Source organism: Gorilla gorilla, chromosome 19 (assembly GCF_029281585.2).
Source record: "Gorilla gorilla gorilla isolate KB3781 chromosome 19, NHGRI_mGorGor1-v2.1_pri, whole genome shotgun sequence".
NCBI lineage: Eukaryota > Metazoa > Chordata > Mammalia > Primates > Hominidae > Gorilla > Gorilla gorilla.
This window is the reverse complement of record NC_073243.2, coordinates 101329333-101348702: the sequence shown is the minus strand read 5'-3', so window position 1 is coordinate 101348702 and position 19370 is coordinate 101329333. Positions and strand designations below refer to the sequence as shown.

Here is a 19370-nt window from a genome sequence, read left to right as displayed (position 1 = left end):
AAAATGAGGGTTGGCAAAGCTTTTCTATAAAGGGTGAGATAATAAGTTCAGTCCATCATTACTATTTATTTATTCCATTTTTGTAAACTTGCCTACTTGCTAAAATTTATTTGTAACCCCAAAATCAAACACACGTAGCACCTTCGTGGTCATTCACAGACACAGGCAGAGCAGCGAAGGCTTTTTGTAGTATTTTTTGTGACAATCAACCTGCATTTTCCCAGCTGAGGCTGAAGGTGGTGCTCTGCCTTCTTTCTGTTTTCATACTGTACACAATGTGCTTCTCATGGCTTCCACAGTAAAGACATTCTTTTTATTTTGTTTTGTAATTAATAGATATATTGGGGAAGACACTTTGAGACTACGCAAATATCCTGTTGACTACGTAAATATCGTGTTTTTCCTCAAACTTTTACCCATTAATTCTGACATCCATCAGTGGATCTTGTCTATAACAATTACTGTGCTGTTTGCCTCCTGGTGATATTCTAGTTACCTCCTTTCTTATACATTAAGTAACTGGAGTTCTTCTACAAAAAAGAGCTATCCGTTCTCCTGGCTTGTTAATTCAATTATTTATGTCAGTATGGACTCATGGATATTTATTTTACCGTATGGGTTAAAATCTAACACTATCGGCCAGGTGCGGTGGCTCATGCCTGTAATCCCAGCACTTTGGCAGACTAAGACGGGCCAATCACAAGGTCAGGAGTTCAAGACCAGCCTAGCCAACATGGTGAAACCCCGTCTCTACTAAAAAAATTAGCCAGACGTGGTGGCAGGTGCCTGTAATCCCAGCTACTCGGGAGGCTGAAGCAGGAGAATCACTTGAAACCGGAAGACAGAGGTTGCAGTGAGCTGAGATCATACCACTGCACTCCAGCATGGGCAACAAGAGTGAAACTCCATCTCAAAAACAAAAACAAAAAAACTAATACTATCACTTTGTTGCAAATTATTCCAGCCAAGGCCATAAGGAGATTCTTCAGGTGGGCTTCTATAACATTCTGCCCTGCCCCAAACCTTTCTGGAGAACTTCCTTATGTTCTGGCACTACAGTATATTCCAGGCTCATCTAGTATTTTTCCTGTCCTGGCCTGGAATCAACTACTTCTCCAAGGAACCGTGGTTCCTCTGACTGGGGAATGGTGTTTAGACACCACAGTCTGGGCCCTAGGGATGCTTATGGCTGCATGGGCGTCAGTTCTTTAGGCCCTCTCAGTGAACAAAGCTAGGAAATACGGGTATGACACTAACCCTCTCATCCATATTCATTTCTGTATATCTGTATAGGTATGTTTGTATCTACCATCCATCCATCCATCCATCCATCCATCCATCCATCCATCCATCTATCCACTTAGAACCATATGTTCATACAGATACTTCTAGTTCCCATCCAACAGCACCAAGTTCATTTCAATCTTCTCCCTTTCCTATTTGTAACCTCTTTCTCTGACAGTGAGGAACTTGGCTCTTTGTTTGTTGAATCCTAGTATTCACATAAGGCAATTTCAGAATTGCTAAACCATGCCCCTTAAGAAGCCTGTTTACTAACTGAAGTATACCATTTATGCATAGTTTTTTACTGTCTTTAGCCTTATAGTATCCACTTAAAAATGTTGTTTTCCAAAGTTAATTAGGTAACTCCCTACTCCCTTAAATATGGTTATATCAAGCAATTGCATTTCCCACTCCCTTCAATCCGTCAGTGCTTGTATGCCATTCTGGGTCCCTCCCACCTATTGGTTGATGTGAACTGTTGGCTTACTTGTCAGGTGTGTGAAACAGTGCCATGGTTCTAGGTCAGAACCATGCAAAAAGTCAAGCTCAGGGAAGAATTGTTCCTTATTCCCCATTTCTGTTTCTTCCTTCTTTCCACCCCTTTTCCATCCACCACTTGTCAGTGACCAAACCCGTTCTTTTCTGGTTTACCCCTCCTGTTATCCATTCCTTTTTAATATCTTGTACCAAGCCCAGATCATGGCAGAATGTCAGCAAATGTTTGACATTAAACTGTTTTCTCTAGTGAACCCTGACTCCTAAAGTCCATTCTATGTCTGCACTCTCTCCTTTACATAATGAAACTGGCTACTTTATCTCATGACACTCGACAAAAGGCTTGGAAACCACCACTTTCCTTAATTGGGTCGGCTCGAGATGGAATCAAGCAGCCACGCAGGAAAGTATTAGCTAATAATAATGAAGACTATTACTCTTCCTGGACACGAAGAGCCACCAATAACTAGAACTCAGGTTGATGGAAATTCTTTGGCAGCATTTTCACATTTTGGCTATATTTTTTTTAACACAGCATCTCAAAACAACTTGGTAGCATAAGAAATTACGTTTAAGTCTGTGGAAAGCTACAAGATTAAAGGGAATAAGAGTTGCATAAACAATTGCAAGAAAAATAACTAGTAAAAGTTGCAGGTCTTTTTTTTTCCTGTCAACACAATAACATCTTTAATCTTCCACTTGTCCCTTTTCTCTGTAATCAGTACTTGATTTTCCAATTAATGGGGAAGGAAGCCACCAGAGATGAGTCAGTAAATTTAAAACTAGTCTTGAATGTCTGGCAAGGAAAAGAAAGTTTTGCAAATGTACATCTATAGCTAAGAAGGAAACTGGCATTTGGTGTTAGGTACTCATTTTCATATCTGAACAACACTGGGATCAAAATTAAAGAATATAAAACTTTAGGATCAGGGTAATGTGAATAGGAAAGTCACATGCCATAAGACATTTCCAAGAGGATAATTAAGTGATTTATACATTCTGCAAGTAAGTAGGCTTTTCGATACCTGAAGTAAAACCAGCCTAGTCCCCTGAAACCTTATTGTAAAGTGATAATTAGACCACCTACTGATGGTGAGGCTGCAAAAGGGTAGGATTATGGGTTTGAGGAGCGTAGACAAGGTTATGGGCAACCCCAGAATCAGTAAGTTTCATTTACAGAGAGATCAGGATTGCAGTCTATGTGGATCCAGGGACTTATGTGACATATCAGGGGCAAGGGCTTCCAAATCAAGACAGACTCAAGGCTGAATCCTGGCCAGGCCAATGACCGACTACATATCATTGGGTTGGAAACCTCCTTAAGCTTTGCTTTCTTCATCTCTATAATGGACACAGTAATACCAACTTATAGGTGCGGTGAGCATTAAATTCAATGTGAAGCACTTAGCAAGTGCCCAGCACAAAACAAGAGCTCAATGGGTAAGCAAAGCCTCGCGGAGGAGCGTACGGAATCCAGAAGCTGCCACCAGCACTGGAATGTTGGCACTGCCACTTACCCACCGTGTGCCCTTGGAAAAGTCACTTCACTCGCAGAGCTCTTGAAGAGGGAGTAGTGATTCAGAATGGGAGTAATAGCCAGTAATAAACAGCTCTGAGATAGGGATGATAACAAACTGAGCAGTAGCACAGATCAAATGAATTAATATGAACAGAGCAGTTAGAACAGGGCCAAGCTCATTGCACTCTGCAAGAATGAGTGATGATGATGATTAACTATGATTATTCAATCAGCCCACCAGAGAAATGGGGAGTGGGAGTGCATGGTGGTAAAAGTAAACTATTACACAGAGTACCAGGCCTCGTGGAGTGTGTTAGAAAGAGCTGTTTTGGCAACTTACATCAACAGCTAAAGAGTGTACACAGGCTTACCCCGTTCTGTAAATGCTGTGTCAAGTTGTTTAACCCACAGCAGTAAACAGCCAAGCCAAAGTCAAGAGGACAAGTGCTAACACACTCATCAGGAATGTATCCTAGCAATTTGGCTGCAGGGAACAACAACAACAAAAGCCTTGCTCATGTGCTTTGCAAACCATACCCTGCAGTCGGCCTGCTTCAAAATATCTGGTTCTCTAGAGATAGAGAACAAATCTTTAAGGTAAATAAGATGCTACAATCTACAGTGCTGGGGTGCTCGATCTTTCCTCTTCAACTGTTCATCCTCTGGCATATTTATTTAAATTGATCATCTTCTAGAAAAGCTGCATGTCAACTCATGAAAAAAATCAATAGAAAGAAAACTAGTGGGCTGTTCTGTCCTTATTTCTAAACTTGCTAATAAATTGCTATCTCTCATTGTATTGACACTGTGTTAGGTAGGGAACTAGCTATCTGTACCTTATTCCACTTAAACTCACCAAGAAAAGCAGTGTTTCATTAACTTTCCAGGACCTTTTTTTCCAGGCAAGGCGTTATCTCTTGCCCTCTTTCTTCCTTAGGGAAACAGATGGTTATGAAGAAGGGCAATGACACCCCAGGTTTCCTAGAGGGAAATTACTACACGCTTACACACTCTTAGCCTCGATTCCCAACTCAAGAATGCTCAGAAAATGGAAGGCTTCCTCGTAACTTGTACGGAGGCAAAACTTAACCTGAAGTGACACTAGTCCCTAAATTAAAAAAAATTATCTAATTCAGTTTGAACATCACATATAGATTACAATATGCTGCCTGAGACCCCACTGGGGGTACTATGTGGTATATGCAAGGTTTTATTCTCCTAAAAGCAGTAATATCTTCCTAGACTCCAAAATTTCTCCATTCTAAAATACGTCAGGCCGCAAGTCCTACAGATATACAATTGTGAACTTACAGGAGAGTTGCTGATGCTGTTACGTTCCAAACATAGCTTTGTGAATACAGTAAGTGAGAAAAATAATTCTAGCGTTTTTTTTTTTTTTTATTATACTTTAAGTTTTAGGGTACATGTGCACATTGTGCAGGTTAGTTACATATGTATACATGTGCCATGCTGGTGCGCTGCACCCACTAACTCGTCATCTAGCATTAGGTATATCTCCCAATGCTATCCCTCCCCCTTTCCCCCACCCCACCACAGTCCCCAGAGTGTGATATTCCCCTTCCTGTGTCCATGTGATCTCATTGTTCAATTCCCACCTATGAGTGAGAATATGCGGTGTTTGGTTTTTTGTTCTTGCGATAGTTTACTGAGAATGATGATTTCCAATTTCATCCATGTCCCTACAAAGGACATGAACTCATCATTTTTTATGGCTGCATAGTATTCCATGGTGTATATGTGCCACATTTTCTTAATCCAGTCTATCATTGTTGGACATTTGGGTTGGTTCCAAGTCTTTGCTATTGTGAATAATGCCGCAAGGCTACAGTAACCAAAACAGCATGGTACTGGTACCAAAACAGAGATATAGATCAATGGAACAGAATAGAGCCCTCAGAAATAACGCCGCATACCTACAACTATCTGATCTTTGACAAACCTGAGAAAAACAAGCAATGGGGAAAGGATTCCCTATTTAATAAATGGTGCTGGGAAAACTGGCTAGCCATATGTAGGAAGCTGAAACTGGATCCCTTCCTTACACCTTATACAAAAATCAATTCAAGATGGACTAAAGATTTAAACGTTAGACCTAAAACAATAAAAACCCTAGAAGAAATCCTAGGCTTTACCATTCAGGACATAGGCATGGGCAAGGACTTCATGTCCAAAACACCAAAAGCAATGGCAACAAAAGACAAAATTGACAAATGGGATCTAATTAAACTAAAGAGCTTCTGCACAGCAAAAGAAACTACCATCAGAGTGAACAGGCAACCTACAAAATGGGAGAAAATTTTCACAACCTACTCATCTGACAAAGGGCTAATATCCAGAATCTACAATGAACTCAAACAAATTTACAAGAAAAAAACAAACAACCCCATCAAAAAGTGGGCGAAGGACATGAACAGACACTTCTCAAAAGAAGACATTTATGCAGCCAAAAAACACATGAAAAAATGCTCATCATCACTGGCCATCAGAGAAATGCAAATCAAAACCACTATGAGATACCATCTCACACCAGTTAGAATGGCAATCGTTAAAAAGTCAGGAAACAACAGGTGCTGGAGAGGATGTGGAGAAATAGGAACACTTTTACACTGTTGGTGGGACTGTAAACTAGTTCAACCATTGTGGAAGTCAGTGTGGCAATTCCTCAGGGATCTAGAACTAGAAATACCATTTGACACAGCCATCCCATTACTGGGTATATACTGAAAGGACTATAAATCATGCTGCTATAAAGACACATGCACACGTATGTTTTTTTTTTTTTTTGAGACAGAGTTTCTTTCTGTTGCCCAGGCTGGAGTGCAGTGGCATGATCTTGGCTCAATGCAACCTCCGCCTCCTGAGTTCAGGAGGTTCTCCTGCCTCAGCCTCCTGAGTAGCTGGGATTATAGGCACATGCCACCACACCTGACTGATTTTTGTGTTTTTAGTAGAGATGGGGTTTCCCCATGTTGGCCAGGCTGGTCTCGCACCCCTGACCTCAAGTGATCCACCCACCTCGGCCTCCCAAAGTGCTGGGATTACTGGCGTGAGCCACCGTGCCCGGACAATTCTAGCATTTTCTTTAAACTGCCTTCTTTTAAAACCAGAACTGGGACTGAATCTTTACACTGCTAATCTCATGACTTCAAATGGACAATAATCACTAATAATCACTCAGAAATGTCACCCAAAATGCTGTCCTTCCCTCACGTGGCCGCTCCGTAACTCATACTGTATCAGGTTTTATAGACAATACTCAATGGGGAAGGCCACTTAGAAGCAGACAGGCAGGGTTACCAAGAACATGCACCACTTCCTCATGTGGGTGCCTACTCTTGGCAACTATCCATTTGGAAGCCTAGCCCGCTGAGCACTCCATGAGAACTGGGTTGAACTTCCTGCTACGTTACCTAGCACGGTGCATGATATGGGCAAGCTGATATCCTCTTTGGGGTTCTGTTTCCTTGTACATAAACTGGGGAGAATACCACCTACTATTCAGCACTGCTGGAATGAAATGAAATAAAAGCATGTGCCTAATCCACAGGAATCAAGGTTAGCTTCTTTCCACAGCCTCCTTCCCCTTCCACACCCTCTCCTCTTCTGACTGAGACATCATCTGGAGACAGGCTGTATAAGTAGAGAGCTTAGTGCTTTCTTCTACGTGGACGAGCTCCCGCAGAGGTGTGTTAGTGGTGCCTGTTTGCGTATTGCAAAGTCGAGGGAAATGGATTCCTTTCAAGGTCCCTGAACCCAACTGGAAATCTGAACCTTTAAGGAAAATAGGTGTTGAGCAGGGGAGGAGGGGTCTGCAAGGAGACCCCTGTGCAGGCCCCAGGAGGGTTGGCAGCAGAGGTATCATATAAGGACACCCAGTCACTCATAAGGGCATGGCCTTCTAATTCTAGATCTGGCTGATGATCCGAGGGAGGAAATGCTTTAACCATTCTGAAATCAGAAGTTCTCGCCCCAGCTACACAGACAGCCAGGTCCACCCGAGGTTCAACTAGTGCGGCAATTCTCAAGGGTCTCCATGTGATTTCAGTATGGAAGCCTAAGTTGCAAACTACTGCCCAGAAATTGTTAGTATTTGTTTCTCTGGAATGACAACAGAAACCTGGAGTACAAAAGACTCACAGGTGCAAGAATTTGCCTACTTCGTCCACTCTGGTGGTCCAGCCTTGGGAAGAGGGTGGCTGGCAGCTGTGTCCACCATCAGAAAACCAAGGGGCCACAGGAAGCTGCTCCTGCTTGGCTTGGCTTGCCCTGGCTTCCAGGAAGGGAGGCACACTGGCTAAACCCAGGCACCTGGGCAGGTGGAGGTAGGTCTCTAACTGTGCAGACAGATGGGGCACCAGCCCTGGGTGTGGGGTGGGGAACAGGGTGGGTGCGTGGGAACTGGTCAGGAAAGAGGACCTCTAGGGGCTCTATTTTCTCCCCTGACTGAGAACAAAGCCCCCTCCTCCCTGATTAGGAAGGGAAAAATACACAGAACAGGGCCCCACATAGCCCAGGAGTTATCAGAATCATAGAACAGAGAACAAATGTTAATGTTTAACCGAACAGGGTTTTTGGAAAACATGCTCAAGAGTCGCTAGCATCATCCCACCTGGGGCTTTCCCATTCCTGGTCATCCTTGTCTTTCTCTTCTTTGGTGTCTCCAGTATGTGGGTGTTTCTGCACAATTCGCATTCCACCAGCTTTCACTGAAATGAAAACAGAGAGTGTGGGATTAATGTGGAAATGGGGCTGCCTGTGGATCAGGGGGACCAGCTGGAAAGGTTTTGGTTGCTCAGTGGCCACAAGTCAGTCTGGAGAATTTGGCAATGAAAATGATTAACTAGGGAAGGTCAGGGTTGTCGGGGTAAATTCAAAATGATACAGCACTCAACATAATCTCTTACTACAGATCCACTCAGAAACTTTCCAAGGCTCTTGTTTTTCTATCTGGTCACCTTTCAAGTATTTTGTCAGAGCAGCAGTGTAACGAGGGCACAAACTACATGAAGAGAGTGGCTGCTGCTTTCAGTTCTCCACAGTCTCAACACAAGGGCTCACCTCAACCCTCCCCTGTGAAATTTACTTTCTCAAATATCGAAGATGTTTTTGATGGGGTGATATCGTGATGGGTGACATGGGACAGCTACTGTGCCTTCACAGAGCCCAGGCAAGTGGCAACAAAACTTCTACTGCAGCTTTGCCCAAACTGTGCTGTGAAACCCTACCGCTGGCAGATGTTAACTTAGTTTTAAAAAACAGCTTTATTGATATGTAATTCATGTAGAATACAATTCATTCATTTAAACTCTATAATTCGATGGTTTTGAGTGCATTCAGAATTGTACAACCATTGCCATAATCAATTTTAGGAGATTTTCATCACCCCAAACAGAAACCCCACAGCCATGAACAGTCACCCTCCATTCCACCCCTCCCAGCTCCTGGAAGCCAGTCACCTGGACTTGCTTATGTCGGACATGTGATACAAGTGGAATTATAAACTATGTGGTCTTTGGTGACTGGCTCCTTGCACTTAGCGTGTTTTCAAGGCTCATCCATGTTACAGCACGTGTAAGTATCTCATTCCTCTTCTTGTCAAATATTCTATTGCATGGATGTATCACATTGTGTCTCTCCACTTATCAATTAGACATTTGCGTTGTTTCCACTTTTTTGGCTATTATGCAATGCATAATTTTTGGCACAATGCAGCTGTGAAGAACTTATACATAAGTTTTTGTATGGACATATGTTTTCATTTCCTTGAGTATATACCGAGAAATGGAACTGCCAGGCCACATGGTGACTCTGAATTTATCCTTCTGAAAACCACCAAGCTGTCTTCCAAAGCCTCCACACTATTTCACATTCCCACCAGTGTGTGGGTTCCAATTCTCCACATGTTCCCGACACTTACTATTGTGTGTCTTTTTAATTATAGCCATCCTAGTGGGTGTGAAGTGGTCTCTTATTGTGGTTTGATTTGCAATTCCTTTATGGCTAATATGTTAATACTGTGTTGTAAGGGGTCGGGTAATCTAGCATCTAATAAGAGTGGGAAATGCCAGGTTGAACAAAATTAAATAGGTTTCCCCAAGAGAGACCTTCTTGGCCCTTAGTGTGCTACCTGCATGAGGAAGACTTACAGGAGGCATACAGCATGCCGGCTCTCCCCAGCCTATCTCACCACACAACTTTTTTTTTTTTTTTTTTTTGGCTATAATACCAGTTATCCTCCATCAGGGCTACAGTGTTCCATGAACAGAATTTGGAAATGCTGGCTGGCCCTAAATCCAAAAAGCCAGCCTCGCATGGTGGCCACCAGCATGTGTTTGGGGTCGGCACGTTCCTCCACGCCCTCAGCTATGTGGTCTCAGACTAGTGTCTCAGATTCTCAAAGATTCCCTGCTTCATCTGCAGAAAGGAGATAAACCTCCTCAGACTATTAAGAAGAGAGAGGCGTTCAGGAGAGTGGGGTGCTGGCTAGAAAGCAGGGTCATTTTCCTTGCAGTCACTGGCCCCCCAGGCTCTGGATGCGGGCCTTACTGAGCTTTACCCTTCAAGTCTCTGAGTCTCTGCCACAAGACGGCTAACATCACGATACAGTCAACTTGCCACACCATGTCCTCTGGCATTTTAAACTGAGTGGACCCTGCCGAGTCACGAAAACCCAGGCCAACTTTCTTTATGCTGCTGATGAACAGGAAGGAGAATGGGAGAGGCAGCCTGGGGCTTACATGCTTCAGGTGTACTGGTCTTCAATTTCCCTGGGAGACTTGGCCAGCCCGACTGGAGGGAGATGGTGACGTTTGCTCCCAGGACCAGCACTGCCCCAGCAGCTGGCTGTTAGAAAAGGGCAAAAGAGAGCAAGGAAAATGAAGGACTATGTTTAAACCATTCCTCCGCTGGCTTGGGTTTAGAACTAAAATCTCCCTGCTGCCCGCATCTCTTCTCAACGGAGAGGACATTCTACTTGGGGCAGAGGGAAACAGAATCCTGTTCAGTAATCCTCTCAAAAATCTGCTCTATATCCCATCAATTCATTTTTAATCACTCTATTTTTCATTCCTACAGCTTTTGTCTCAAATTCACCAGGTATTTGATGGGGTCTTATTCTTTTCTTGTGCGTTCAATTCCTTTATATATTTAATCATTTTAGTTGTATATCCAATTATTTGATTTTCTGAAGTCCTCTGGAGTCTAATCCTGCTGTCTGTTTTTGCCTGTGGATTCTTGCTCTTGTCCTGGGAGACTTGGAGGAGGAATCTGTCTTCACTGGGCTTTACCAGTAAGGATCTTATGGGGCCTGTGATGCAGACAGCAACCCTCTGGGGAGATGCTACACGTGTTTTTGTCAGGCCAGGAGTATAGGTGTCTGAAAATCCTTTTCAAGGCAGATTTCTCAGAAGACAAATTGCCAAATGCCAAACAGTACAAATACGAATTGAACTCATGTAAAAGCAAGCCTTTGTTTACAAATTCTCAAGGAGACCTCTGTCCCCATGTGGAGCCCAGCCTGACACAGTCCGGCTTCCTGGCCCTCCTAGGGCCACTGGGCAGGTTTCCCTCTTCCACCTTTCCCCAGGGGTGTGGCCTCTGAGCATCCAACCTTGGCTACTCCCTGCCTCCTGTGGGCCCACCTCTCATGCTAAAGGTCTGAATTTCGGTTCCTTCTTCGTTTTGGGTTTCCAGGAATTCCTTTCACTTCAAGGTCAAATTCTTTTAAAAAAGCAAAAAGCCAAAGACAAAACAGAAAAGACCTACCATTTGCAGGCAGCTTTTTAATCTAAGATTAAAAAGATTTCCCAGCCTATGTAGTTGGCCTCCCAGTCAGAAATGGAGACTGAAAATACAATTATCTACACCTTAGGGTCATTTTCCACTCTCTTGAAACACAGGATCTCAGAGTTATGAATGTTTTGGGCTCAAGGAAGAGCTTAGAAGAACTGTCCCACTAAATGTTTTTTAAAAATTCATTTCCCTCCCTGCTCTATCCCACCTCTTTCCCATGCTCATCAGAAATTGATGAAAGATGCTATTACGGGCTGAATAGTATCTCCCCAAAATTCATAGGTTGAAGTCCTAACTGACATACCCTTAAATTGTAATTGTATTTGGAGAGAGGGTCTTAAAAGATAATTAAGTTAAAATGAGGAATTGAGGTAGGGCTCTAATATAATAGAAATGGTGTCTCTATAAGAGAAAGAGACACCGGGTTGTGCACACACAAAGAAATGGCCTGCAAGGAAACAGCAAGAAAGTGCCATCTGCAAGCCCAGGAGAGAGGCCTCAGGAGAAAGCAGAGCTGCCAACACCTTGATCTTGGACTTCAGCCTCCCAAGCTGGGAGAAATAAATGTCTATGGTTTAAGCCACCCAGTCTGTGGTATTTTGTTAAGGCAGGCCAAACCAACAATACAGATGCCCATTTAAAAATGATCTCTGAATCTTTCCAACTTGGCACACATAAAACTTTTAAACTGTAACTCATAGATGTGTTCATAAAGTAAAAATAAAAAGAGCTGTGCAACTAACTACAAAGAAAACTAATGATGAATGTTAAGGTGACATTTGAAATGATCAAGTCTTCTGAAGCTCCTGCAGGGCAGCCTGTCCACTCCTCCGCTGAAATAAGCACACAATGTCAAGGCTCAATCACCCAGCATTAGCACTTGCATTTAATTTAGTTTCTAAAAACAATTAACTTCATTAATCCCTCTCAGTTATGTTTGGTGATTAATGTAGCAATAAAAAGTGGCAATAATAACAATAATAACTCAAAGCTGAGACAGATTCATTTTAACTTACAATACTGCCAAAAAATATGACAGCACATATTTATTGTGATTGTTGTATCACTGTCTCTAGAACTCTTCATTTGTAAAACTACAAAAGAAGAATTACTTTTGCAGAAATCTTTGCAGAATTATTTGCAAATCAGTATTTTTAGGAGAAACAGAAAAACCTTAGATTTTTGTTGTGGTGGTTGTTATTCAAATGAGAGCTTCAAATGTAAGGAATAAGCTTCCTCTTAGCAGAAGTGCTGTGCAGAGGATAAGAACACAGATGCTGGAGCCAGAACCTTGGGATCAAATCCCAGTTCTGCCTGTGTGTGTGTGTGTGTGTGTGTGTGTGTGTGTGCATGTGCCTGTGCATAAGTGTGTACACGTGTGCATACGTATGTGCTTGTGTGTGTGTGTGGCTATGTGTGGGCAAGTTGCTGAAGCTCTCTGTGCCTCAGGGTCTTCCACCTATGAAGAAAGAGCGAAAATGTTCCCCTCTCCCAGGGCCAGCTGAGGATTACATGAGTTAGGACACATGAAATGCCTCCAACAGGACCTGGCACACAGGATGTGCTCAACTGTTAGCTAGTCTTATTAAATGAGTTTTTAAGTTAGCATTTAGTACTTAAGAGAGGCCTCTGGAGTCCTCAAATCGTTGGTGCTTTTCCAGCTCTTCACCCTCTCTTCACAGCAGTTCCTTAAAGAGCGCTGCCCTACGCGTTGCTGGGGAATGAAGGCCATGCCCTGTAAAGTACCTGCCCAACGTGGTGCTGACCACCACCAGGACCTCCGTCATTACATCACCACCTGAGGAAGCTTTGGGAGAATCACAGATCCAACTTCTGCTCCTCATCACCACTCTGTGGCAGACACCGCTCTAACCACTTGGAGTCCACGCATCTTTCACTGCACAGTAGCCCCACGGAGTAGATCCTGAGGCAGGGAGAAGGGGAAGCCAGCGGCCCCAAATTGCACAACTGGCAAGCGGCAGACTGGATTCCACCCTTAATCATAGGTAAGCCTTTCCTTGCTCAGACTCCTTCCAGGAAACAGAGCACCATGGCTTCTGAGAGTAACTCAAAGGAACGGCCTACAGACAGGGCCAGGTTATTACACTACCTAGATAAGGGAAGGTGAGTTTGAAATGAAAAGCTCTCCACAGAGCAGCTGCCTGCCCAAGTGGGAAGGGGAGTGGAGGAAGCTTTACCTACGGTCACATCTGGGAGGTAAGCAAACACCAAGGAGGCAAATGACTATGTGGGACCCTGGGCCAAGCATCCGTCCTCAGGTGTCGGGATGCCTGGCTGTAAGACGCAGTCACTGGTGGCTTGCTATCTGCTAGTGCCAAATAGCACACTAGAAAATGCTACTGCGGGAAGAAGAAAGGGGAAATACCGGAAGAGTCCCATGAACCAGGGAGTGATTTCCAGCGGGGAGCTAGGAAGGGCTGTTAACTCACACAAATGTTCCAAAAGCATTCACTGCAGGTACTGGAGTATGACTCACAAGTATATGCTACCTTTGTTCTTGCCTGAGAAGAGCTATGGAAATGTTATTCAAAGGGAAGCTCTTCTACCTAAAAGAAGTGACGAAAGCTTCTGAGGACTGTTCCAGTGGAAGGAACAAAACAAAACAGAAAACAACCAGTGCTGCAGGTTATGATTAAACCAAAGGATCTCAGGTAGAGCAATGTAGTGGCAGGTAAGCAAAGGGGTTGGTGAGATTAGGTGGGTAGAACTTCCCAATGCGAACAGGGCAAGGGACTATGGCCTATCTTAGTTAAGAAAAATGACTCCACCAGGAGAGAGGAGAATCACTGGCAAGTGGAGACTCACATCTATGGAAGCCCATGCACCTGAAGGTGGGAACCCTAAAAAGTGGAGAGGATAAAGGGGTGAGAGGTGGTAAGAACGTATGCAGAGAGTGGGTACTGACAGTCTGGCCCAATAACAGACATGAGTTATAGAAGACCCCAATGAGAACCTTGCCCCCAGACCAAGTGGAGCCCTTACAGGAGCTTTCAGGTGTGCATACATAAGGTAGAAGTAATGGTTTGTGCTAAAAAACGAGCTGGAGCCCCAGATACTTTCCTGAATTTGCACTCTCGTTGGCTTCATACTGCAATTCTGTGCTCAGAATCATAGACTGTGAAGGTGAGAAGGCTCTTAAATTACACGGAGCAACCCCGTTAAAGAATGAAGTTCAGAGACATAGTGGGACCCCCCTGGGCCAAACACTCCATCTTCCACAGCAGTGTGTGTTCCATCCTTGACATAGTTTCTGACCCAAAGGACAAAATGAGTACTGACTGGGCCAGGATGGGCACCCTGCCGGACAGCTGACTGGACCCCTTTCAAGCTGGGAGGTACATGGGGCAGCTACATGTATATCCTTGAGTGTAGGGAGGCTGATTTCAAAAAGTTCAGGGGAAAGTAGGATTGGCTGCCTAGAAGTGCTTTGGAAAAGCTGTCATTGGGAATTGGTTGAGGCAAGGACTAGTCAGGTGTTCGCCAGTCTCACTCCCAGCTTCCCTGTAGTTGGATTGGGGGCATCAAACTGGGTCCTGCCCAATATTATGGGGAAAAGTGACTTTGGTGGGCAGCATCATGTCATCACGTCCCCCCACTCTGGAACCTGTGAGTGTGCTGGGCTACATGGCCAGGGGAAATGAGGGTTGTAGATGGAATTAAGGTTGCTCATCAGCTGACTGTAAGCTGAGGAAGAAGAAGGGAAACTGCTATTCTGCGCTTAGAATCATAGACTGAAGGTGAGGAGATGATTCTGGATTACCCAGGTGGGCCCATGTAATCTCAAGGGTCTCTGAATGTGAAAGAGGGAGGCAGAAGAGTCAGGGCTCTGAGTGTGTGATGTGAGGATGTGACTGGTCATTGCTGCCTTTGAAGAAGCTTTCCTTGGCTTGTGGAGGAAGGCGCCACGAGCCAAGGAAAGTGGGCGGTCTCTAGAAGCTGGAAAAGGCAAGAAAATGGGATTCTCCCCTGATCCTCCAGAGGAACCAGTTGCCCTGTGGATACTTAGATTTTAGCCCAGTGAGACCCATCTTGGACCTCTCACCTCTAGAACTGTAACATAAGAAAACTGTGTTGTTTAGAACCACTAAGTTTATTGTGATTTGGTACAGCAGCCATAGGAAACTGATGTGATGATGCATACCACTTGTGGGCCACACCATACGGACCCCAGCACGGCGACCTACACTTGTCCCCTCTGCAGCAGCCACACAATGAAAAGCTAGTGTTATGCAGCAAGGGGTGTCTGGGCCTCTGAATTGCTCTTTGTTAAGAAGACCCCCCACCAGGAGAGAAATAAACCTGGATTAGTTTGGCCACTGAGAATTTAGGTTGTTTGTTACAACAGGAAGTACCATTCTCTATACCTAATATAGTACTTTATACAAAAGTGAATATTCTCTATAGAAACAAAAAAGACTTCTGAAGCTGGGAAGGGAAAAGCAGTCACAAAACCAAGTAAGAATGCACAGGGTACTGGCCGAAATGAAAAGGACACTCACCAAAGACGTTAGAAGTCACAGATAACCAAAAATGGCTACGGAAGGCTGGGTGCAGTGGCTCATGCCTGGAGTTCCAACACTTTGGGAGGCCAAGGTGGGCAGGTCGCTTGAGCCCAGGAGTTTGAGACCTGACTGGACAACATAGTAAAACCTTGCGTCTACACAAAATACACAAATTAGCTGGTTGTGGTGGTGCACACCTGTAGTCCCAGCTACTCAGCACACTGAGGCGAGAAGATCTCTTGAGCCCAGGAGGCCAAGGTTGCAGTGAGCCAAGATCACACCACTGCACTCAAGCCTGAGAGAGACCCTGTCTACAGAAAAAAAAAAAAAGGCTAGGGAAGAGGTGAAATGCCATGGGCCACCTTGACAGAAGGCTTCTGAAAAAACATAGTAACTAAAGGGTCTTGTTTTCCTTGGCATGTTGGGAACAAGGGCAGACCTCTTACCCGGACCGTTCAATTTCTGGTCCTGACTGGTTGACACTGGGACTATGCTTAGCAAATCTGTGACCACACGGTTAATAGAAGACAAATTAGTCTTCCGTTTCTAGCAATGGATAATTTGAAAGTCTTTCTGCAGGGAGATAATTCAGGGAGAATTACACTAGACTTTTGAAAGGCATCCTTAACTCATGTCTGATGTATCAATTAGTGTAAGAGAGAACTAAGTTACTTTCAAGTTACTAAAAAAAGTAACATGGCTTGAAATAAATACAATCGTGCTTATATTTCCATTTAATTCACTTTGAGAGGGGATGTAGAGTCTGCTTTTCAAAGAAAACCACATGTAAGATTAGTAACATTCAAAGCTATCATGTAGCAGATTTATGAGAACTCTACTGACACATGGTTTTGGCTCCACTGGGAAAATGGAGGGGAACAGGGCCAGCAAAATGTATTTAACAAAGAGATTTTACCCATCTCACTGCCACAGACTCACAAAGACTGGCAGAAATGAGTAACAGCGAGGCTTATAATTAGGTCCTCTTTTCTGCTGTGGAATGCTATGACTGCTGTTAGATGAAACAGAAAGAATCTCGCTAATTCTAACTCTGCTAATCTGCATTTGCAATAACTCATCAAACAAGCAGTCTCACCCCATTTCTCTGCAAATATTTTGTAGTCAAGAGCAGTGGTGAGGTCTCAAATCATTAAGGCTGGATTACTTCTACAGAGGACTGCAGACGACAGCACATTTGCCAGGACATGATGCAGTGCCATCCATCACTTGTAAATAACAATACCTGTATTTGCACAGCACCTTTCTCTAACACTCTTCAGAAGCCTTTACAAACTGCCTCATTCATCTTCCAGCCTGGGAGGAGGCACCTGGCCAGTGATGGAGTCGTCTGTCGGGCCGCTGAAGTTCCAAAAGGCAACAGCCTTTCCGGCCGCTCCCACTAGGTCACTAGCTCAGGGGAGTTGGCAACAGACACTCCAAACAATTGGGTCAGGTTTTTTTTTTTTTAGACGAAATATTCGCTCTTCTTGCCCAGGCTGGAGTCCAGTGGTGTGATCCTGGCTCACCACAACCTCTGCCTCCCAGGTTCAAGCGATTTTCCTGCCTCAGCCTCCAGAGTAGCTGAGATTACAGGCACCCACCAGCACACCCGACTAATTTTGTATTTTTGGTAGAGACGGGGTTTCACCATGTTGGCCAGGCTAGTCTTGAACTCCTGAGCTCATGTGCTCTCCCCACCTGGGTCTCCCAAAGTGCTGGGATTATAGGCGTGAGCCACCGCACCCAGCTCTGGGTCAGGTTTTTAAATGGCACTGTCCTCGGTATCTCAATGTTAAGATGACTGGTGATTTCATGAGTTAAACGTGCCAAGCGCTTAGAAGTGTGTCAGCACATTGTGACACTCAACAAACTTCATTAGTGTTTCCACCAGTCTGCTGCCTGAACCGGCCAAGAGGACCACCTGCATCCCTGCGCACAGTACAGAGAGCTCAGAGTTGAGGAAGGTGTGGGCCCGGTTTGCTATGGGGGCAGTGAGGGGTGAGAAGAGGCCCTGGGGAAACTCTGGAGTGCTTATTGAGTATTTTGTGCCACCCCGGGAATAAAGAGATCAAGAAGACCCAGCCCTGCAAGCAAGAAGACAGGCAGAGAGGCGAAGGTTAGTGCACGAAGGAAAACAAGGGGATTGCGGGGAATGTACAGGAGGAGACATGGGCCAGACAGCAACAAAGAGAAGACACAAAAGAACATTAAGATAGTCACTGTAAGAGAATTTTATTATTTCTGATTGAGCATTGAGGCACAAGTCTGTTATCCAATTTAAGCACTTAATGAAAGCATTCTCAACATTTTTAAGGCAGTGATTTTGATTTATGAACTGTGCTCTTGGCTATCCTTGATGATTATCCTTTATTGTAGTGGGCCGCCTTTTTTTTTTTTTTTTTAAACTATCTACCCTTCAGAGCTGCCTACTCTCTGGCAATGCCAGACTAAACAAGAACACCAGAGCTTCCTGCCAGAAAAGGTTCACACATGGTCCTCTGTAACATCTGGGAAAGCGCATTTGAGGGGTGCTGTTGGCATCCGAGGGGTGCAGTTGGCATTTGAGGGGTGCTGTTGGCATTTGAGGGATGCTGCTGGCATTTGAGGGGTGCTGCTGTTGGGCCCCTCCTCTAACTATGGTCTTGGAGACAGATGACAGATGGTGACAGCCACCCGCAAGAGCTCACCCCGTAAGTCTAAAGGGGTTGCCCTGAAGTTACTAGAGGAGTTTACCTGGGGGATGAACAGTGCTGGTACCCTGATGCTGAAGCGGGAAGTGAGACTCACTGCAGCAAACACAGCCCCACCCTGCGACTTGCCCCGAGGCCCAAACCTCGAATTTCATAAAGGAGAAAAACTGAGCCCCAGTGAAGCATGAAGTGATGTCTTCAAACTTAGAACCCAAGCTCACTGCTACACTAGCACAAATAAGCTGCCTCTTCCCTCCTCAGGGGTAAATAAACTACTTACTCTGTAATTCACAAAGCCTAGCTGTTTACTCTGCAATTCAAAGAAAACCAGAGTCCAGCAAGGAATTTCTCCCAGGGAGTGAGTATGTACAGTTTATACCTCTGACCTTAAAAATCTCCATATGGGCACTTTGGAAGGCTGAGGCGGGTGGATCACCTTTAGTCAGGAGTTCAAGGCCAGCCTGGCCAACATGGCAAAATCCGGTCTCTACTAAAAATACAAAAATCAGCCAGGTGTGGTGGCAGGCACCTGTAAACCCAGCTACTCGGGAGGCTGAGGCAGGAGAATCTCTTGAACCTAGAAGGCGGAGGTTGCAGTGAGCCAAGATCGTGCCACTGCACTCCTAGGTGACAGAGTGAGACTCTGTTTCAAAAAACAAAACAAAACAAAACAAACAACTTCTATATGGGTGTGTCTCTGTATGCAATTTAATTACTGTACTTTGGTTCTGTATCATTCCAACAGATATGCTTTAATGTAACCCATGTCCTGGGGAGTGGAGGGCCAGAGCAGGCGGCTGCTGCAGTTCCTGGAGGCAGTCCTGCCCCGGGTGGAAATCAAGGCGCTCCTCCCCACAGTGGACAGGGACCCGCTGTGGTAGAATGGAAGTCAGTTATCCTTAAAGGAAATCCCATTTAAAAAAAACTCCCTTTGAAGTACTTTTTTTCTTAAAACCAATGCAACACAAATTCCCCCAAAACCATTTTCCATCACAGTGGAATGATTTTCTAAAACCCCATGCCTCTTAAGTTCTCTGGCATCAGTTA

The 19370-nt window shown here is 44.5% G+C and overlaps 1 protein-coding gene across 1 annotated transcript in view; it reads right to left on the bottom strand.

The window, feature by feature from the left end:
- Nucleotides 1–19370, bottom strand: part of DAP (death associated protein) — a 91641-nt gene that overhangs the window by 67420 nt on the left and 4851 nt on the right. Inside the window, exon 2 of the mRNA XM_031003233.3 lies at nt 7929–8025. Within this exon, the coding sequence (XP_030859093.1) occupies nt 7929–8025 (97 nt within the window). The remainder of the gene's footprint in view (nt 1–7928; nt 8026–19370) is intronic.